The following is a 22,817-nucleotide window of genomic DNA, read 5'->3' as shown; positions in this document are numbered from 1 at the left end:
ACGTGCTGGATGGGTAGATTGCGCCTGTTAGTGCCTGCCGTCGTGATATTTACCTACTTTCGGTCGAGGAGTGGACGTGAGAGAGACAGTGAAGCATCGCGATAATAATATCTTTGTTCTTCTAATAGTAATTAACGCTCATTTTGAGAGAGAGAGAGAGAGAGAGAAGATAAGATCGCTGGAGCACCACTTCGCTCCAACCTCGACGGCTTTAAAGGCGCATCTTATCGCGACGTTTCTCAACGTTTCCTCGATTCGGGAAGCAAAATGCCGTGTCCGCACCCTTTCAGAGACGATTCGCGTTTCCCGGAACGCTCCGACAGCGATGCGGTGCACTATTCGCGAAGTTAACAAACTTTTCACGATGTATTTCGCCCAGAAAGATGCAACGGGACGAGAAAATTTCCTGGGTAGCAAGGAACTCTCGCTGACGGAAGAAAATAAGCAGTCGTAATACCGTGGAAAAGAGACTCTCTCTCCCCCTCTCTCTCTCTCTCTCTCTCTCTCTCAAGCGTTTCTCTCTCGGTCCCGCGCGCGCGTTCCGTCTAAGAACGTGGATCGCAAAGCACTTCGGGGGCTTTACTGCGAAAACCAATCCGCTCGTTCGCTTTAACGGTTGGAGTTTAAAACTTGTAACGATGCACCCCCCGAAACTGCATCGTTCCGGCATGAACATCTCGCCGAAGCCGCCCGACCGACCTTCCGCAGGGTGAGAAATAGGCACAAGGTGCCCACCGCATTTTATACGTTAAATTGTATTGCGTTAGGAAGTCCGCGAACGGACTTACCGCGGTAACCGTCTGAAAGCACCGAGCAGTGCCGAAGACGACCGGAGACGACTTAACGGCAAGCGCGACGTCGAGACGCCGCAACCCCCACCGTTCCGCCGCGCCGTACTAACGCTCGCGCTTGCCGTCGCTACCCCCGCCGCGACGCGTATATAAAGCGAGCGTTCTAATTGCGATTCTCCGATCACCCGTCTCTCCGACCATACCGATCCTGAACTTACGCATCCTCCTAGACTCCGCTGATCAGAACGAGGGTAGAGAGCCTCTGGCCAGATCTGTCTTCGTCGAGTGTGTCTCGAACAACGACCGGCATCCTCATCCACAGGGATATCCGAACGGGGGCAGAGCGCTACTCTGTCTCCACCGAGCGCTTCTCGCCGGATACCGCCTCGTCCTCAGACGCTACAGCCTTCCACAGGGGGTCGAGATACCGTACTCTGCCTCCACCGAGCGCTTCTCGGTGGTGGGTCCCGCGCCTACTCTGTTCCTCGACTGCGCCCGTCGCCATCCGCGTCGCACGCACCGCATACTGCATCCTCGCCTAATACCGCAGGCGTGCCTTGCGCCGACCCACCGCGTCATGATCCACGACATCCGGTAAACCGGCGTCGTCCGTAAACGTGCGTACTGCGTTTTCCCGCACGCCACTCGCGCGTAGGGCGACCCTACCCGCGCCTCTTAAAACTTTGTACGTATCGCGATCATACACTCATTGTATATATCATGATCTTTCATTGCTATTAAATAAACGTTGCTATTTTGTTAAACCGGACGAATACGCTTCATTTTGTCGGCACCCGCCTCGCCTCTGTCCCTCCGCGCCTCCGTCAAACCTAGACCCGCCGCGAGCTAGATCCGCGCTTCGACGACAGGTTGTTTTAAACTCTTTTACGAGTTCCGCAGAAGGAGACAAATCTTGCGAGAAGTTCTCCCCCTTTCCACCCCCCGGTTGTGCTTTGTTGTGGAATTTTCATTCCGGTATGATCCCGCCGCGCACTTGAGATCAAAGTTAATCCAAGCGTTCGGCAACGGTTGATCAGTGTTTGGAGTATAGAGGCACTCAGCTATTATATATGATGTAAGATGAAGAGTGCTTGAGACAAGTCGCTGATTAACATACCGAAAAAATACAAAAGTCCAACGTTTCCCTTAACATTGCGATTTACAATTCTTTTTGTATAAAATCGTAAGTGAATCCTTTAGAAAGCAAAAAGTAAGAAAAAGTAATTGGCAAACAATTTATTGAAGAGAGTTATTAAGTCTTCTTTCGTCTTAATTTTCTCAGTATCTTGATTGAATCATAAAATATATCCCGGCCTATTCAATTCGCCTTCCATTATCGCCCGGGCGTCAGTCGCACCGAGTGCTAAAGTGGCATACAGTTCCCTATGAAAGATTAATAGCGAAGGGTTGATACTGAATAGCTGTTGTGCAATACTGTCGAACGTTATCGATCTTCAAGTACGCTCGCCGCGACGAAACGTACGAATCGACGCTATATAGATGAGCGAGTTTTGCAGCGCTCGAGATCGTCCTCAATCAATTTTGAGGAGAAAGAACGGTATTGTATGTAGTACCAAAGAGCAAAAAAAGGCATTCAAGTATGTTGAAACTCCCGCAAGGCAAGATCGGAAGACCAGTCAACAGTGCCCCTCCTGCACCCGGCCGATATGCGACATTCATCGCGTTAATCTCTGCGTCAACTGCGGTTGCACTGAATAAATGACTTTTTTGTCGTTTTATAACAAAAAAACAATAATGCTTATGTTTCTGTGTACTCAGGATATCCATAATAATAATAATAATAAAACACATTATTTTCTAATAAATCCACATTTTTTTTACTCCAAAATCGAGCCTCTTCATATGCCGGAATAAATACCTTTTTTGAAACGCGCACTAGAGAACTATTTTTTTCTTAAAGTGTCGTATCTTAGGAGTATAACCTGCAAATTTTATTTAAAAAAATTAAAAAATTAAAAAGTTATGATTTTTTAAGTGAAAAAGCTACTTTTTTACGCATGTACTTCACGATTATTTTTCAACATGTTGCCATTTGATCTCTCACAAAATCGCAGTTGTTTTATATTCTAGAATGTTCAAGGTATGTTCCAGAATTATTTGAACCCGATTGGACCGATACTATTAAAATGGCAACCATTAAAAATTGACGGGGTCAATATGACCCAGTGTGACTAGAATGATATTCTAGAGAAGTGTGACTACGAAGGGTTAAAAATCTGGCCACCTTCAAGAGACTCCGCGTATCGTCTCCGCGTTCGCAGAAGCAAAAACCTCGCGAGCGGGCGTCTCCATCTTCTTGCTACCATGTCTCAATGTCTTGCGCGTAGCGGAACGGACAAACAAGAGTAAATACGAAAAACGGACAACGTCTCGTATAACGGAATATGAAATAGGCAATAGGAACAGAATTTCCGACGCGTTGGATTTCTATTCTCTATTGCCTGTCACTTGACTAATCACAAGTTTTATCACAAATTGTCCTACTGCCTACTGCCCCCGTTCCTGTTGCCTCTGTACTGTCCTTTTACGCATTAAGGAACTCGGTGCGAGAGACTTACCCGCGTTCGTGGAAACTGGCGTTCTCCCCGCAGCAACGTCGCACCCGCGGTCTCATGGTCGCAGCGGCTTGATTGCCCGGCGATTTCTTCATGCACACGAGCAGGGCGTTCGAATCGGCGCAGTAATGACTGGCGGAAAAGGAGTCGGCGTTACTGAGCTCGAGCACCGCGTTTCCATTGTCGAGGAGGATGAACGGGTTGGCCCTGCGGTAGGACACGTCGATCAGCTCCGAGCTGTCGTCGCATTCCGGCCGTCGGCCGTCGACGACGTGCCAGTCGGCGGGCAGGTTGTCGTCGTAGAACGTCTGGCGCTTCCACTCGTTCGACGTCGGCTCGCAGCGCGGCAATCCGTCGTTGCTCGCGTCGTCGCGTCGTCCGATCGTCGCAGTTCCTCGCCGTATCGGCAACACTTGAGGATCGTCAGTTGGTCGGACTTGGCCAGGTCGTCCGACTCCGAGACGACGACCGTCGCGGCCGTCGCGACGAGCGCGAGAACGCAACGCGCGAATGCTCCCATGACTCTCTGAGAAATATGTGGCTATTATGTTCTCGCTGGTCGCGCTCGCCGTTCTCGAATGAAGCGCGCTCTCGATCGATCACCAAGTTCACACGAGTGTCAAGTATATTTCGATAGCAAATCGAAAGGAACGATTCCGGTGATCGAACACTTCGTATGATCGCGTGCACCGACACTCGGATCGATATATCAGATCGATGTCATTTTGCGACGCGCACCGAAGCGATTGAGGGGAAGCGGCCGGAGACGCGGAGAGTCGAAAATTCGGACGCTCGTCGGACGTAATCCTCCCGTCCGGAGGCTTCGGCGTTACTGTGAGCGACGCGGTCCGAGAGGCCGGTCGTCACTGTCGTCAGGCGAGTCGCGCGGTGGTGGGAGCGGTGCGATCCCGCCATAGACTTATATAGATAGACCGGCCCCTGCCGTAAGAGCACGCGTATAGGAAGATAGACGGTGCAGACATAGCCCGTGGATATGGTCCTCTCTCTTTCTTCTGATCGCTTGGTGGGGCTAGAAGTCTAGACTAGTGGGGACTAGTAGGGAATAGGGGTGGGGGAAACGCACACATTGCTCGTCAGTAAATATATATATATACATTTGCCTTTCATCTACTGACGAGCAATGTGTGCGTTTCCCCCATCCCTAGTCTAGACTTCTATCCCCACCAAGCGATCAGAAGAAAGAGAGAGGACCATATCCACGGGCTATGTCTGCACCGTCTATCTTTCTACGCGTGCTCTTACGGCAGGGGCCGGTCTATCTATATAAAGCTGCGGTCCACTTGACGCTACAAATGCTTTGAAGCGTTCTTCCTCTCCTTCTTTCTTTATTGAAAGAAAGGAGAAGAGGAATGCTTCGAAGCATTTGCAGCATCAAGTGGACCACAGCCTAAGTCTATGGATCCCGCGCACTCGTCTTCGGCGGGAATCGGCTGCCGTCGGCGTTCGTCGGGGAGACACCGGTGCCGAGCTTTGCTTGCGCACACGGTGTGCATGGAGTGATTAAAAAATGTGGGCGCACTGCGTGCGTCGCTGACACCCACGTTTTCGAATATTCGATCTCAGTTTGCTCTCAGCCGCGGTACCTTACCTGTCGGCATTCAGGAACACAGCATTCTTACACGGGGAGATCCAGGTTATTATATTTATACTAAAATATTTCTCGAACAATTCTGAACATACTAAAGCATTTTCCAAAGAGTTCCCGACCCCGGCAATGTCGTATGATTGTTTAAAAAATTAATACCGCTCGAAAACCGAGTATTTAGAGAGAATAAGGTGATATGCTGTACGAAATGTCGCAGTTCCGGTTTATCTAAAATATTTCTCGAATAGTTCTGAACATACTAAAGCATTTTCCAAAGAGTTCCCGACCCTGGCAATGTCGTATGATTGTTTAAAAAATTAATACCGCTCGAAAACCGAGTATTTAGAGAGAATAGGGTGATATGCTGTGCGAAATGTCGCAGTTCCGGTTTATCTAAAATATTTCTCGAATTTCAAAAAAAAATTTCACCCGGAGCATGAGTCCGAACCAGTCTCTGTTAAACACGAGCGCGCGCGCGGAAGCGTCGGCATTTTCCTTGTCACATCTTCCGTCCATTCGGTTACCCCCCTTCGACGGAAATTACGCCGAGTGGGAACAGTTTCGCGATCGCTTTACAGCGCTCATTCGAAACAATAAAGATTTAGACAATTTCGCTCGGATGCATTTTTTGTCGTCATGTCTTAAAGGCCGCGCTCTCGAGTGTATCGGAAATATTTCGGTGACCGCCGAAAATAAAAGACGTTCTCTCAACGTACATCTCTCCGCGCTGCTTAATTTATCGGCGCTTACCCGTGAGTCTGCCGCCGACTTGCAAAGCTTGCATGACAAAGTGAGTGTCGCGGTATCCTCTCTTTTAAATCTTAAGCGAAAGCCGGAAGAACTTTGGAACGACATTCTCGCGTATATTGTCACGCAAAAACTAGATCCGATCACCCGCAAAGCGTGGAATTTGAAGGAAACGGACAAAGATTCTCCACCGTCGTACGAGGATTTAAATCGTTTCCTTCAATCTCGCGTGCGCGCGTTGGAAAACTTTGCGCCCGCACCGTCGAATAAAACCTCTTCTCCGCCGAAAGTACACGCCGCGACCGCGTCAGCGACCACGTCTGCGAAGTGTCCCCTGTGCACGGCGCCGCATCTTCTAAGCGTTTGCCCCCTTTTTGTGGGGAAGAATTCGAGTCAGCGATGAGATCTGGTCAAAAAACATAAGCGTTGCTTCAATTGCCTCAGCGAGAAGCACTCCTCACAAGATTGTAAGAGCAAGTACTCTTGCCGCGCCTGTCATAAAAAACATCACACGATGTTGCATTCTGACTCGACTTCTTCCTTCGCCCCGTCGGGAGAAACCTCGGCGGGAACATCCTCGGCAGATTGCTCGTCGCCTCCAACGCCGGAAACGACAGTCGAGGTGACCTCGATGCTCGCCTCCAAGGCCACCCGAGATCGATCTCAGGTCCTTCTAGCGACCGCCTGGATCACGGTTCGCGCTCCGTCTGGTCGCGACGCGGTCGTCCGAGCGTTGCTCGACCAGGGGTTGGAAATGACGTTTGTTTCCGAATCTTTAGCGCAATTTTTGCACGCGAAGCGCATTCGGATGCCGATCTCAGTCACCGCCGTCGGCGGCGTTCACGCCGGGACGTTTCGACACACGACACGGCTGTTTATTTCTCCAAGAGACAATCGCGCTCCGTCGTTCACTACGACCGCGCTCATTTTGGGAAAGTTAACCGCGTATACACCGAAACGACAAACGGACGTTTCGTCACTCTCGCATTTAACTGATTTAGCGTGGGCTGATCCGGATCCGACCAGTCCCGATCCTATCCAAATCATTATTGGAGCCGATTTATACAACGATTTAATTCTTGACGGTGTTCGCAAAGGGGATCTCGGGCAACCTATCGCCCAGAACTCCGTCTTCGAATGGGTCCTCTCAGGGCCTCTCACGCCGGCCGCGACCGGCTCTCACTCCTCAACGACGCGTTCCGCGCCATCCGCGCTTCCTCGCATTTCCATGCATCATACGCTATGTCAGCCTTCCCTTGAAAGCGAACTTCGGCGCTTTTGGGAAATCGAGGAGCTTCCTCGGCAGTCGACACTCACCCCGGACGAGAAGTACTGCGAGGAGCATTTTCAATTAACTCATTCTCGGGAGCCCGACGGACGATACGTCGTGCGTATCCCCTTCAAAAAGGACCCTCCCATCGAAATCGGTGCGTCCCGATCGCGCGCCGAGACAATGCTGAATACCTCGTTACGGCGATTTTCGAATTATTCATCGTTGGCGACCGAATACGAAAATTTCCTGTCGGAATATGAAAGTCTCGGGCACATGCGAAAGGCGTTGCCGCGCGACGAAATCGGACAACACGTGTATCTGCCACATCACGGCGTCATCCGGGAAAGCAGCACGACCACGCGTCTCCGCGTCGTCTTTAACGCTTCAAGCCTTACGTCAAACGGAACGTCGCTCAATGATCATTTACACGCGGGGCCGAAATTGCAAACCGAAATTACGGCGGTTATATCGCGCTGGCGCAAACATCGATACATTTACACCGCGGACATCGCGAAAATGTATCGACAAATTCGATTAGATCCTCGCGATACAAACTACCAGCGAATTCTCTGGAAATTGTCTCTCCGCACGCAGTAATAATCGTTTACATCTTGCTCACAATTACGTACGGAATGATATGCGCGCCGTTTCTCGCCCTCCGTGTTTTGAAGCAATTAGTTAGCGACGAAGGTCACCGATTTCCGCTCGCGGTTACTATCCTGCGCGACAATATTTATATTGACGATGTTCTTTTCGGCGCGAGTGACGTAACACGCTTGAAGCAAGCCCGCGATCAGCTGACCGCTTTATTGAAACTAGGAGGGTTTGAATTGAAAAAGTGGGCAGGTAATTCGCCCGTTCTTCTAGAGGATATCGATCCGGCAGATCACGGCTTAGCGTGTAATAAACTATTAGCGCAGGACGAACAGCTCAAGATTCTGGGAATCGGATGGAATCCAGCCAGCGATCTATTCGAATTTCGAGTGTCGCTCGCCGATGCCATCCCGGAGAGCAAGCGTTCCATTCTCTCTACGATCGCGAAGTTCTACGACCCGCTAGGCTGGGTCACCCCCGTGACAATCACCGCCAAGATATTCATGCAAAGTCTCTGGCGCGAAACGTTAAATTGGGACGACGTCATTTCCGCGCCACTTCTATCTCGGTGGAAAGAAATCCACTCTCGACTCTCGCACCTGAACCGATTAAGAATCCCACGGTGGACCGGTCTCGGGACAGACACATCTCACGCAGAGGTGCACGGATTCGCTGACGCGTCGAACGCCGCGTACGCTGCCGTAGTATACCTCCGAGTAGTTTCTTCCGACGGTCACGTGACTATCACTTTGCTTATCGGAAAATCAAAAGTCGCGCCTCTAAAACCTCTCAGCGTTCCCCGCTTAGAATTATCCGCGGCGCTTCTCCTCGCCGAACTCATGGCACTCGTGCGCGACTCGCTCGGCTACGCCTTCCCGGAGTTTTGCTGGACAGATTCCGAGATCGTAATCGCGTGGGTCACGAATCACCCGTCTCGCTGGAAGACTTTTGTCGCGAATCGCGTCACCGAAATTCAATCGCTTCTTCCGCGAAGCGAATGGCGTCACGTATCGACCGCAGAAAACCCGGCCGACTGCGCGTCTCGCGGAATATTCGGCGACGAAATCGTCGATCATGACCTATGGTGGCGAGGCCCTCCCTGGTTGCAATTCGAGAACGCCGAGTGGCCAAGTGGCGACAGGACTCTTTCCAGCACTGCTCCCCTTGAGGAAAGGGCCGTTACCCTTCATTGCGCTCAAACTAATCCTGACTGGGAGCTCGCCTCGCGATATTCGTCTTGGCCCAAACTGCTTCGCGTTACCGCTTATGTGATCAAGTTCATAAGCCTTTGTCGTGATCGCTCGAACCTTGGCGCCGATTCCCCGGTGGCACCCGCACCAAAGAGCGTCGCCCTGTCGGCCGCGGACTGCAACGCCGCAAAGATCTTTTGGATCAGGCCACGGTCATGTAAGACCGTGGATCAGGCATATTCAAACGCAATTGTTTGCAAGGGAGATCAATACTTTATCGCAAAATAAGCCCCTCTCAGCGAGAAGCCCGATTCTCACTCTACGCCCGTTCCTCGACCAAGACGGAGTTCTGCGCGTGGGAGGTCGGCTAAAGAAAGCTCCTTTACCATTCTCCTTCCGACACCCTATACTCCTCTCGTCTCACCCGTTAGTCACGCTCATCGTGCGCCAAGCTCATCTGCGAGCCTTACACGCCGGAACCCAGCTCACGCTAAACGTCATACGGCGGGATTTCTGGATACTTCGCGCGCGCAACCTAGTCAAATCTGTGATTCACAACTGTGTCGTGTGCATTCGCGAGCGCGCTGCAATTCCCACTCAACTTATGGGAGATCTTCCCGAATCCCGAGTATCAGCCGCTCGCAGCTTCGCTCACTGCGGGCTCGATTACGCCGGACCCGTACAGATCCGCGCCTCCGCTGGCCGAGGCATTACCGCGCGAAAAGCTTACATCGCGCTCTTCGTCTGCCTGACAACTCGAGCGATACATTTAGAATTAGTTGTCGATTACACTACGCCGGCCTTTTTAAATGCCTTTTCGCGATTTTGCGCGCGTCGCGGTCTGCCACAATCGATTTATTCAGATAACGGGACAAATTTCGTCGGAGCCGATCGAGAATTGACCAAAGCGTACAGAACGGCCATGCGAGATCCGACCTTTTTGAATACAACCGCGTCCGATAACATAACTTGGAACTTCATCCCCCCGTCGGCCCCACACTTCGGCGGGCTATGGGAAGCGGGCGTAAAGAGCGTCAAAGCCCATTTACGCCGCGTTGTCGGGAGCCATATGCTCACGTACGAAGAATTCTCAACTTTGCTATGCCGCATCGAGGCCTGCCTAAATTCACGTCCGATCGCCGCCCTTTCAGATACGCTCGACGATTACGAGTGTCTCACTCCCGGCCACTTCTTGATCGGCTCCGCGCTCACTGTAAATCCCGAGCCATCTATTCTCCATCTAAATGAGAATCGCTTATCGCGATGGCAACTCGTTAGACGAATTACGGAACGGTTTTGGAAAATGTGGCAGAACGATTACCTGAACACGTTACAAACGCGGACGAAGTGGCGAAAAGAGAAACCGCAGATTAGCTTCGGACAATTGGTCCTTTTACGAAATGCCGCGCTACCTCCTTGCAAATGGGAGCTCGGTCGAGTGACACAATGTCACGCCGGTTCAGACGGTTTCGTTCGAGTCGTCACGATTAAGACTGCCGCCTCCCAATATACGCGGCCACTCGTAAAATTGTGCCTTCTACCCATCCGAAGTCAGGCGACGAGCAATCAAGCGGGCAATGTAGCGATAAGTTGTAGTTAGATTAAGATCTCGGAGATTCCGTCATGGCGGGCGGATCTCACAAAATTGTGACGCGCCTCCTCATTTCCTGTATAATTGTACTTAAACCTAAGGTCTAAGAGATTCCGTCACGGCGGGCGGAATCTCCCGACATTGTAACGCGCCTTTCCCTTTCTTGTATATTTCTTTATTTCGAAACTGCCATTTCGAGGCGGGCGGTATGTTGGAAAGTCAAACCGAAAACATTATTCAGCGCTCGAAACGCGCAGCCCAGCGAGGAATATCTGGTATCCGCGATCACGTGTTTCGAAAAGCGTCTCGCACGCTTATTCGTCGAGGCACCGAGCCTAGCAACCGGAACGCGTGCTCCACGAGCTTACGATAGATATAAGGACAAATAAAGTCACTTTCCCCGCAAGGGGCGGAATTCCTCTCCCCGTTTTCGCCTGACGCGAATGCCGAATCGAATGCGGAGCGGGTAGAATCTATCGAGTCGTCGGCTCGCTCGCATCCAAGCTCACAATCGCTTAAACCGCTCGAAATTCAGTACGCCGCTATTGAGTTGTAATTTGTGTTAGCGTATTCGCTGTGTGCCGTGATTAAATGGTAAATATTTAGGTATACATTTAATTAACCCTTCGTTAAGGGTTCGGAAGGGATAAATACAAATTGTAATATATAAGGGAAACATAAATATATAATAAAAATATTTTAAATAAAATTAATATATTAAAAAATAATAAATAAAAAAAGTAAAAAATAAATATTTTAATAAATATGTTTTGTAGAATGGATAAACGTACAATTTGTTATTACGAAAAAGGAATTAATTGATTTCATTAATAAAATGGCGTCGAATAAAAGAAAATATCAAAAGACAAATCAGAAATCAATCAAAAAAAAAAATTAAAAAGTTAAAAAAAGCTAAGCAAGATGTACCATCATTAAATAACAATAATATTCATGAACCTATAGAAAATAATAACGCGATAATACAACTTAATAATGAGACAATTCTCTCTACAAACGGTAAAAAAACAATTTCATGAACAAAAATAAATTAAAAACGTCAATAAATATAAGAAAAAAATATATAACTAAAATATTTTTATTTTTTAGATTCGTGTCATCAGTAGGGTAGACCGGGGCACGTTGTCACTTTGGCTTTATTTAAAAAACTAATAACCGGAGGGCAGCACCCGTCATTCCCAAAACGTGTTAGTGTATGCCCATCTTTGGTGTGTTTACAGTCTTGAGATTGCGCCAGCCGTGTTGACGTAAAATTAACTTGAAAGTTTTTTGCGACCGTAATTAAAATTTTATTGTCTAATATTCAACGTACTGGACATGACGATTATGTTTTTTCAGAATAGACCTTTATATTATCTCAAAGTATGTACTTTTACCTACCGCGTGCAGTACCTAACCTTACGAATATCTCAAACGTGTCGGACATGAGGCTGTTTGAAGTAAAAAAATGCCCTCGGGGCACGTTGTCACAAATTTGATGGGAATCTATTCCGAATCTTCGGATGACGATAACGAATAAAAATATTTTATGTTTAATCACCGACATGATTATAAAAGAAAAAATGTTTATCAATAAGTTGCACATTCGAGTGGAATTCTTGCCTATTTAGATTAAGACGAAAACTTCGTGCTTTTTGTACTTTTTTGAAATAAAATAAATGTTTCTGTGAAGGATTTTAATTTTTTACATTGCAGCGCACTATAATATATTGATATTTACGTTGTATACAGTTTGGATTACATTTTGCATGCAATTACATTTGATGTGACAACGGGCACGGGGCATGTTGTCACAAGCGACCTGTCGTTATTTATTGTTATGTAACAACTGTAAAGTAACAATCACACAAAATTCGATACTGTCCAATTGAAGCTGAGGGTTCACTCGAAATTTTGGCATATCAAAGTACTCTTAAATATTGAATGTAAAAAATACAAAAAATATTGAAAAAAATGTGTGACAACGTGCCCCGGTCTACCCTATTCTTTGACTAATTTATAATATTCTGAATAATTCTAATTTATAACATTCTTGTGTTTTGTTCTGTGTTACATATTTTTGTGTTTTCGTCATTTCTTTTTGTGCTATTAATTTGTAAGTTACTAGATATTATACAACGCAATTGCAAAAGTAGTTACAAGTTCTTTTACTATTATTATTAAATTGTAAATCATTACATAACGAGCCCCTGATTGTATATTCTTTCCAATAAATTCTGATCGCATGAAATATTTGACTTCTGATTTATAATCTAAGATTCATATTAAAAAATCTGAAAAAAATATAAAATTATACAGAAGTTCTAAAAATATAAATATATTATATATTCTGAAAAATTATATAAAAAATTCTGAGAAAAATTTTCACCAGAACTTTTCATATAATTTTTCAGAATTTTTATATAAATTTGGCGTTAAAAATAATGTGTTACACTCATCTCTGCACTGGAAAAAAATAGTTAAATCCAAGAAAATATTTTTTCACATAGTACCAATGGCCTTATTTACTTAATTATAATCACATATTTATTTAGAATTAGATATTTTTACTTAAATTAAGAAATTTTAGCTGTATGCAGCGATAGAGTAAGGTTTAAATAAAGTCTTTTTCTTAGATTCTTCAATAGTCCTTAGCAGGATTTATTTGTTACAAGTAAATTTTTTTTCTGTGTAGATAAAATGAAACCGTCATCAGTGTTGATGATACTCCTGTGCGTGACGCAAGGCACCGTCGAGCAAGGTGGATTGGATAAGGTCGACAAAGATCCTAATTTGCGCAGCAAATCGGAAAACGACATAACGATCGTTGGCGCAAAGACCGGCGGCAAGAGCGAGAAACGACAACTCTCCAAAAGAATCCAGCATCCGGTTCCTGGGGCGTTAAATGACGCAGGTTCAGTCCCAGGGCGCATACTTGACAGCAGTCGGAAAAAAAATAGGAACCCAGAAAATATAAGGAGGTACGTTGCACCGTTTTCTAACTTCATATTAAGTGCACTCGGAGCACCATGCTCTTTAAAATTAAATTTGAAAATTTCTTTCAGATTTGTAGCCCCAGAAGTAGCTCTGGAAAGCCCCAGGAAAGCCCTGCTAACAGTTATATTGTTAATAGGAATAATAGGAATTTCCTGTTTAATATTAAGTGGCTGTTACAAACTATTGAAAAAATTATGTACTTTTGTGAAAAAATAATCAACACATACATGTGTAGATTTAACATATGTCTCCTATGTTAAATGAACTTAACAAATATAAAATGTAAAATTATTAAAATAATTAAAAAAATATGTTAAAGTAACACAATTTAAACGTATTTATTAAATGTGTTAAAATTTACAGAAAAAGAGTGTTGATTTTACTCTATAACAGAAGTGGGGATGACTGCGCATATGATTTCGACGTAGTCTCGACGCGTCTCGACGTCGCTCATTGCCGCGCGGCAAGCGTTTCCGCGTCCCAGGAAATGTATGTGCAGGTGCCAATGGACAAGAGGCGTCGCTAATCGTGATGGCGTCCGCGCCTTGATTAATTATTATGATTGACTATCTATTCTGGGTAGCTATGGGTTGAGTTATCGTTGGCTCGAAAAGTGCCGAGTGCGAGTAAAGGAAAATCGGGAAGTTGTATGTGGACTGTGGTAACGCTAACGCACGGCATCGGCACGAAGTCCTATCGGTACCGATTACGTGACAAAATTCTTCCAAGGGTCAAAATCAACAGTGGGCCTTCGTATTCTTGTTCTGTTCACTTGGCTGCCAAGAACAATTTGCACAAAAACTTGACATAGGAACTCAGAAGAATTACAAGATCCGCCGTCGAGTGTCTCCTCCGTTACGACGTATCTTATATGTTTACTTTATCTGAGGATTTGCCTACTTTTAGTAAAATTTTGTTTATTTCGTTTTTTCCGAAGTATATGTTGTATGTGAACGCTGGAACACTTTACAAATATCATCCTCGTATTTAGGATATATTGTAAAAAGTACGTTTATTTTATTTATAGTAAAATAAATTGATTTGCCGTATACTAAAAGTTGGGAGATCTACGAATTCTTAGAAAAAGATTTAGTCATTATAACTGACCACTTTTTGTAACTCTTTAAACAGTTTATATTTATATATTTAAAAAAATGTAACAATTTATATAATAATTGCAAAACAAAATTTTAAAAAATGTTATTTTTACATTCTAGAAATGTTAATTTTCTATTAATATACATATAGGGTGTTGTGTTTATAAATTTAAATTATTATACATATTAAATAATTGAAATAAAAGTATTATTTTATATATTAAGAGTGCAACCCCAATAGCAAAGGGGTTTCGCCTACGGCTTCGATGCAGACGCATGGGAATGGATATGCAACAAGTCAAAAGTCCCTCTCTCTCCCTCTCTCCTTTCCTCTCTCTTCTTCTCTCTCTCCCTCCTACCACTTTCTTCCCTCCCTCTCTTCCTTCCTCTAGACTCTAGGTGTTACACCTTACGAAGCGCGTATCTGCGGTGACTGAGCTCGCAGTAGGAAGGGAGGGAGGGAGGTAGGGAGAAAGAGAGAAAGGAAGAGAGGGAGGGAAGGAGAAAGGGAGGGAAAAAGGGAGAGGGAGGGACTTTTGACTTGTTGCATATCCATTCCCATGCGTCTGCATCCAAGCCGAACAATTTTTTATCTCAGTGTATGTATGTTCGTATATACACATATGTGTATGTATTGTTGCGCCTATTTAGCAGGCTAGAGTCTCGTTCGTTATCGGAATTAACCAGACAAATCGCTCCACCAACTAAGAACGGCCATGCACCACCACCCACCGAATCAAGAAAGAGCTATCAATCTGTCAATCCTTCCGGTGTCTGGGCCTGGTGAGGTTTCCCGTGTTGAGTCAAATTAAGCCGCAGGCTCCACTCCTGGTGGTGCCCTTCCGTCAATTCCTTTAAGTTTCAGCTTTGCAACCATACTTCCCCCGGAACTTGGTGGCCCATGAGGATGAAAGTTAAGTCTTCTAAAGTGAAAACCTGGTACGACCGAGGTATTAGGAAGAATCTTCTTCGCGAAGGACAGAGAGTATGGTTCTTTAATCCTCGAAGGAAAAAGGGAAAAGCCCCGAAATTGCAGAGTAGCTGAGAGGGTTCTTTCCTAATTGTGAAAAGGTTAAGTGATGTGGTATTTTGTATACAAAGGACGCCTAGACACAAAAAGAAAATAGTACATGCGGATAGGTTAGCTCTTTTCTCGGAAAAAACAGTAGGGAATTCTTAGATAATCGGAACCCGGAAGGCTGTTTGGGAGTTTTCTTTTAAAAAAGTTTACGTTTTATCAATGTTGCTGCGTGTTATGTTACTGTTTTGTTAAAGGAGAGTCTTCGTTCCTGGGAAATAAGGAAAGTTTCCAAAGAGATCTGAAGCGGTTCGTTATCCAACCGAGACTTTCTCCTAAGAAAAAGCCGCCTGCCCACGGTTTTTGACCCATGGTTTTCCCGTGGGCCATAGGGCGAATGCCGGGCGGGGACTAGGGGAGCCCTGCGGGGCGCCGGGTCCATGGGAAGTTCCCCCCCCCCCCCTTGTCCGAAGAACTCGGGAGCTGCGTCATGAAAGGGCGACTATGAAAACGGAAGAGGAGTGGCGCGAAGGAAAAGTACGGTTTCTCCTGCGAAGAGAATTAGGAGTCGCCCGAGAGTAGACTAGTTGAAGGGAGGCTGGCCAGCTCCCTCCAAAAAAGAAGCTGAAAGGGGACTAGCCCGAAAAAGCGGATTGAAACAGGAAAGGATGGAGCCCGGTAACCCGTTGCTGCAGCTCGAGGTAGGGCGAGGTCTGTCCACGTGCCCTGGAGTCCGCAGCAGGAAGAGCCGCTGGGATGTTGCTCTCCAGGATTGTGGCTCGTTGATTTTTGTTGTTGTCACTTAAAGCATGCGGAACCTATGCTCCACACTTCTGAACCTCGAATGATTTAAAACATTATGTCAAAAACATTTAATGACATGCGGAATGTTCCTCTCTAAAAAAAGGCGTGCAAAGTCGGTACTCGAATATATCGCGTTTATTGTTCTCTCTTTTCCGCGATGCCGATTGGTCCTCTCGCTGTGCTTACTTCATGAGCAGCTGTCATTGTATATGTGTGTAATGTTAAAGCTAAATAGCGCGTGCGAAGCGCGCGTCTGTAGTGTTTAGTAACATTTAAAAAAACGGCGGGAACTTAGTTGCCAACCTAATATAAACATTCAAAGTGTGATATGTTTTCGTTGCAGGCTGTGCCTGGATTTACCCTCCCTTTACTGATGACAAAGACGTATTTTACGTCAAAACTGCGAGTCTCTATGAGACTAGGTCAAACTAGAAACTAGATAAAATCACGCTGATCTCAATGTAAATGTAGTTGTGATTTGATAGGGGAAAGGGGGGTAGGCCCGGCCTACCATTAAGAGCAACAGTTAAAATTTGTTTTCTATTTGAATGATAAATAAGTATTATTTTTTGTTAAATTTATTATTTATTAAAATTTAAATATTTATGTTATACCAAATTAAAGTTTAAGCTGTTTTTCAAATTTAATTACTAAAAGTTCAAATATAAATATTCGATGATTATATTTTTTTCTTAACTAGTCAATTTCTTCGTCCTTTTCTACGTGTGTATTATAGATACTGTTGCGCTCGCCGAGTCCGCGTTCGCGTCTCGCCGCTCGCACTCTCCCTCACTCGCGCAACCGGCACTCGCCCAACACTGCTCCCCTTCTTCAGGATTGTCGTCCCGTGGAGCATGGGTTCCGCATGCTTTAAGTGACAACAACAAAAATCAACGAGCCACAATCTCCGCTGGTTTGCTTGCTCGTCACCGCTCAACTCATGGACACAAGCAACGATTTCTTTACCGAATCGTTACTGGCGACGAAAAATGGTGCCTGTACATTAATATGAAGCAGCGCAAGTAATGGCTTAGCCCCGGTAAACAAGCGACACCGCGCGCGTGAAACAAGATCTTCATCCGCGTAAAACAATGTTGTGCGTATGGTAGGACTGGGAAGGGATTATCCATTACGAATTGCTTGAACAGAACCAAACGGTCAACGCGGAACTCTATGTTCAACAAATGGAACGACTCAACACAGCATGGAGTTCTTTTGCTGCACGACAACGCCCGCCCTCATATCGCCAATATGACCAAGGAAGCCATTCAAACGCATGGCTGAAGAACTCCATCTTCGAAACTAATAATTATAGAGTAATAAATAAGGTGTCATTCGATAGCTTATATAGTCCCATTTTCTATCTAAAGTCTATAAATTCTCCAAAAAGAGTTACCGATTTCTATCTTAACAAATCTCCATGATTGCTCTAATTTTTGTTATGCAACGAAAACATGTCACACTTTGAACGTTTATATCTTCAAAACTAATAATTGTAGAGTAATAAATAAGGTGTCATTCGATAGCTTATATAGTCCCATTTTTTCTCTAAAGTCTATAAAGTCTCCAAAAGGGGTTACCGATTTCTATCTTAACAAATCTCCATAATTGCTCTAATTTTTGTTAGGCAACGAAAACATGTCACATTTTGAACGTTTATATCTTCGAAACTAATAATCGTAGAGTAATAAATAATTTTATTATATCCGCAGTCTCTCTCTACATATAATGGCATGGACATGAAAATGTTAATAAATTTTTGCACTTTTTTTGCAGTTTCATTTTGAAAGATAAATGTTTTCCTGTCATCACAGACGTATTATCGCATGACAGGGCAAGAATATTTTAAAACGGAATCTGCAGTTTATACATTTCGCATTTAAATGCATTAAATAATTTTTCTGCACTAGAATCTCTTGCATCAATATAAATTAATTTTTCTAATTGCGACCGAGTGTCTAAAGTCTCAACGTATCGTACAAAAAACGTCATCCATTTGTTGTTAGTTATATCTGATGTTTTATCTATAAAAATAGAAAATTTCGTATGCTGAATGTTCTTAACGACATGATCTGTCTCTACCGGGCATAAAACATTTGATATAATATTTTTACATTTCGTTCGACCCTTAATCATGCTTTTCAATAGATTCGGATCGTCTACCTGTTGAAAAAAACTGAGAATCTCTGTTACAGTTTGATGAGGGATATTTTTTTCTGCAATAAAAGCAGCAAATCTAATATCTAAAGATTTTATGCGCTCATCAAACGACAAATGTGATTCATCAGTATTCAAATCTTTGTTTGATTTGTTCGACAACTGGCCAATTAATACAGGAATTGCACGACGTTTTGACCGAATTCCGGTCCTTATCGAGTGCCTTTGTTCGAGTTACACCGATCCGCATAACAAAATTAATTGCATCGTTGATGTGGTGTCCTGACTACATCAAGATAAACGCAAAGCTAAACACAAGAGAAAGAATTTATACATTTAACAATATGAAAAGTAATCCTATAAGAAAAATAACATCTAAAATCAACGAAATGGCAAAGTCTTGGTTTAGCATGGGCATCATCAACGAACAAGTTTATAAACAATTGTATTGCACTAATGTGTAGTTACGGTATCCTGAAGATTCATAAAGTTGGCTCACCATTACGTATAATTGTTTCCACTTTAGGCAGTCCGCTTTATAATATCGCCAATTTTTTGCATAAAATTTTAGAAAAATCTGTTCCTAAACCCGAATCATATATTAAGGATAGTTGGTCCTTTGTGGAACTGATTGTGGAACTGTGGAACTGAGAGGAGTAAGAGTGGGAGTCGGTGACGTTTTAATTTTGTTAGATGTTACCTCTCTTTTTACTAACGTACCTAAAGAAAGTTTTGAAAGCGATTGAAAAGAGATGGAATTACATCACTACTAAGACTGATCTTAGGGCCGTATTCATAGTCCGTTCTTATATTTAAGATCGCCTTAAGGGGGCATATACCTTACTCGGACCAAAAAAACAGCATATTTCACGATTTTTTTCCGGCGAAAATATAAAAAATACGAGGATCGGGTTTTTTGCAAATGAAAGTACATATTTTAAAGTGCATTTCCTGATTTTTGTTTTTTATTAGTGATGAAAACCCCTTCCCTTACAGCCCCTTGCCCTAGGCCCTGCTTGTCATGTAGGATTTTGCGATTTACCGGCGGAATCTCCGAGCTAGTTCATCTGAAGACAAAAAATAAAAAAAGGTCTTAAAGTTTAATAATTTTTCTAGTCCTTGACCCATCCTTTTTTGAAAATTCAAATTTTCAATAAAATAGCAGATTGTCAAAATTTAGGTATCAATTTTCAACAAAAATTTCAATCTTTTTTGTTTAAAAAAAAATATATAAAATCAAAATTTTTCAAAAAGCATGGGTCAAGGACTGGTAAATTTTATAAACTTTTATTTAAAAAAAAAATTAAATAGATCGGTTGATCCATTACCGAGATATTTATGGTACCGACTTGAAAAACATGGTTTCGAGAAAAACGCGTTTATAGTTTCAGAACAAGTTTACACTATGATAACTGTTTTCTCACGACTTACATGTAATCATCTATTCCGGGGCCATACAGGGAATCCTCCAGGGCAAGGTGCTCATCATTTTGATGGTTTTTTTCAAGGCGGTGCTGTAGTCGGGCCTCCCGTGTTGCATGCTGCTCTCGGACGTCTGCTTGATCGCAGCGGCGAGTGTCACTCAACGCAGCAAATTGTACTGCGTTTTGTCCAACTGCTATTCCCATTGTACTCATTACTTTCAAAAGAGCTAAGGTTCCTTCGTTAAATAAACAAACAGCGAGAAAAGTCGCAATTTCGACGACTCGAGCGCTACTGTTTGTATTTTTTGGAGCATCCTCCAGATCAAGTTATTATAACTTTCGTTCGTGTTTTGAGTATATCCGCCAAGGCAACATTTCAATAACGACTCATTTGAAAGATCTTCGTATATAGGGCGAATTGCATTCAAAACGTCGTCAGATAAGGTATCGTAGCTTTGCTCGTACTTGTCCAAAGATCCGTTCGCTTTTGCTAGCGCTCGGACGGCGCTCAGTACAAAGTGCTGTAACTTCTTCAATTTTTCGAATTTCTTTAAATGGCTTTGGATTTACATTCCTGAAATGTTGTTCTTTCGAAATATGCAATAAAAAAAAAATCGATTTTTTGAAGCCGAGAAAGGTATATGCCCCCTTAAGTACCGTCTTAAGATGCCCTCTAGATTCATAGTCCAAAAAGAAGGCGGGATTTAAGCAAACTCTCAAGGCGTACCTTATTCAAGATGATCTTATTTGGGAATGTCTTCATGTGATTCATAAACACATCTAAGCATGAGCTTAAGGCTACCTTATTTATTGTGAATTCATAGTCATTTAAGATTGTCTTATTTGATACATATGTTGTTAAATAAGACTATCTTCGTCAAGTCATCATCACAGAGGACTTAAGCAAAGTGAAGTAAGTGAAAAGTGTGATAAAAGTGAATAATGGATTTGGAAAATCTTTGTTATTTGTGAAATAAATTTATTTAATGAAGAAGAAAATGATGATGAAGAAATACTACGTGCGCCGAAACGATATATTCGTGATAACCAAAATCCATTTGAGTTCTTTAATGAACAAGAATTTAAAAAAAGATTTCGCTTTTCAAAGGACTCTGTAATTTTTGGTATTTTGCCACTAGTAGAAGAGAGATTGGCAAAAATCAATAACCGTGGTTTGCCAATCCCTCCTATTTTACAATTATTAATCTGCTTAAGATTTTATGCAACAGCAAGTTTTCAGGTTAGTTTTACACACTTTTTCGATAAGTATTTTTTCAATTTCTTTATTTTCTCAATATAATATAAGATACATAATATAAGGTATATAAGAATCTAGCATAAATTACAATTAATTTATTTATTTTAATTTTACAGCTTGTGATGGGTGATGTGATACAAATTTCACAGTCCTCGATATCAAGAATTATTTTTCGAGTTTCTTGTTTACTAGCAAGTAACATAAACAGATATATAAAAATGCCTACGTCTGATGAAGCACGCTCTGAAAATAAACGGTTATTCAAAGAGCTTGGACGTGGTCCTGGTGGTATCGGTCTTCCATCGATCGATGGAGCAATAGACTGTACTCATATTCGCTTAACGCATACAAATTTTCAAAATATTAATGAGATATATCGTAATAGGAAAGGATATTTTTCTTTAAATGTACAAGTATGCATTATAAATTAAACAATATAAATTAATATGCATTTGCATTAAAAATTAACATTTAATAATTTTGAGTTACATTACTGCATGTATGCAAGAACAAAAATATGGAAAATTTTAAATAAATATCAGTTATGTTTTAGACATAAACATATTATTTGTTTCTTTCCGTAATTGTTTTTTTATTTTACAGGTTATTGTTGGACCGCGTACCGAAATATTAAACATTATGCCGGAATGGCCAGGAAGTGAGCACGACAGTCGCATATTCCAAAACTCATGAATTTATATACAGTACAGACAACGCCAATTAGATGGAATACTCGTCGGTGATGGTGGATACCCCTCATTACCATTTTTGCTCACACCAATTAATAATCCCGTTACCGACGAAGAAATAAAGTTTGTATAATTCTATATATATATATTATTAAAATAATAATATTATACTAAACAGTTTACATAATAATCAAGCATTACAAAGAATATAGAATGATAAAGAAAAATAAGAATGCGAAAAAATAGAAGAAAAGCATAGACACACATATACATAAATAAAAATATATATAACAAATAAATATAATATGTAAATATATATAATATGCATAATACATATACATAAATAAAAATATATGAAAAAACTTATAACTTTGTATTTTTTCTTTTTCTACATAAGTATAACATTATTCTTGTTCTTTTTTTATTCTTATTCACTATATGACATTAAGAAAATTAAGATAATAATAAAATATAATTTATTAATGTCATACACACACACACACACATGCAAAGAATTACACACATATACACATATATTATAGCAAAAATAACAAAAAAGTACTAAAATAATTTTTAAATTTTATATACACACATATATACATACTTGCACTTTTTTTGCAGTTATAACATTATCCATGGGAGGACTAGACGAATTGTTGAGAGGACTTTTGGTATTTGGAAGCGCAGATTTCCGTGTTTGTCTAAAGGACTCACTACAAAATTATTAACTTCCACGACAATTGTAGTAGCATGTGCTGTTCTACACAATTTATCGTTAATTTTGAATGATAAATTAGAAGAAGAAGAAGAAGAAGAAGAAAATATAAACGATGAAGTTCTTGTACCTCAACCTCATTGGCAACCTGGAGATGGATTTGTAATGCGAAATGCTCTAATTGAACGACTTTTTAGATAGGCTGACTAAGGACTAATTTGAAAATAATTATTTTTATTTATAATGTGTTTTCGTATATAATAGTGCATTTCATTATTTTTTAAATAATTCTT

At 42.7% G+C, this 22,817-nt stretch overlaps 3 protein-coding genes and 2 pseudogenes across 3 annotated transcripts in view; 3 read left to right on the top strand and 2 right to left on the bottom strand.

Annotated features, from left to right (window-relative positions):
- The window catches only part of LOC139815987 (uncharacterized), a 33,515-nt gene extending 29,294 nt beyond the window's left edge, over positions 1-4,221 (bottom strand). The window contains exon 1 of the mRNA XM_071783274.1: positions 3,371-4,221. The gene's annotated coding sequence lies outside the window, so the exon portion shown is untranslated. The remainder of the gene's footprint in view (positions 1-3,370) is intronic.
- Positions 4,222-6,234: 2,013 nt separating this feature from the next.
- Positions 6,235-7,590, top strand: LOC139816969 (uncharacterized). Its single transcript, XM_071784793.1, has one exon. The coding sequence runs from the start codon at positions 6,235-6,237 to the stop codon at positions 7,588-7,590; it is 1,356 nt and encodes a 451-aa protein (XP_071640894.1).
- Positions 7,591-7,625: 35 nt separating this feature from the next.
- LOC139816968 (uncharacterized) lies at positions 7,626-9,065 on the top strand. The gene has a single exon (XM_071784792.1). It carries the CDS (start codon positions 7,626-7,628, stop codon positions 9,063-9,065), a length of 1,440 nt encoding a protein of 479 aa, XP_071640893.1.
- Positions 9,066-19,511: 10,446 nt separating this feature from the next.
- LOC139816966 (uncharacterized) lies at positions 19,512-20,425 on the bottom strand (annotated as a pseudogene).
- A 379-nt stretch (positions 20,426-20,804) lies between these two features.
- Positions 20,805-22,725, top strand: LOC139816892 (putative nuclease HARBI1; annotated as a pseudogene).
- Positions 22,726-22,817: the final 92 nt, after the last annotated feature.

Source organism: Temnothorax longispinosus, chromosome 7 (genome assembly GCF_030848805.1).
Source record: "Temnothorax longispinosus isolate EJ_2023e chromosome 7, Tlon_JGU_v1, whole genome shotgun sequence".
NCBI classification, from domain to species: Eukaryota; Metazoa; Arthropoda; class Insecta; order Hymenoptera; family Formicidae; genus Temnothorax; species Temnothorax longispinosus.
Note: the sequence above shows the minus strand (reverse complement) of the source record. Positions and strands in the feature narration are given on the sequence as shown.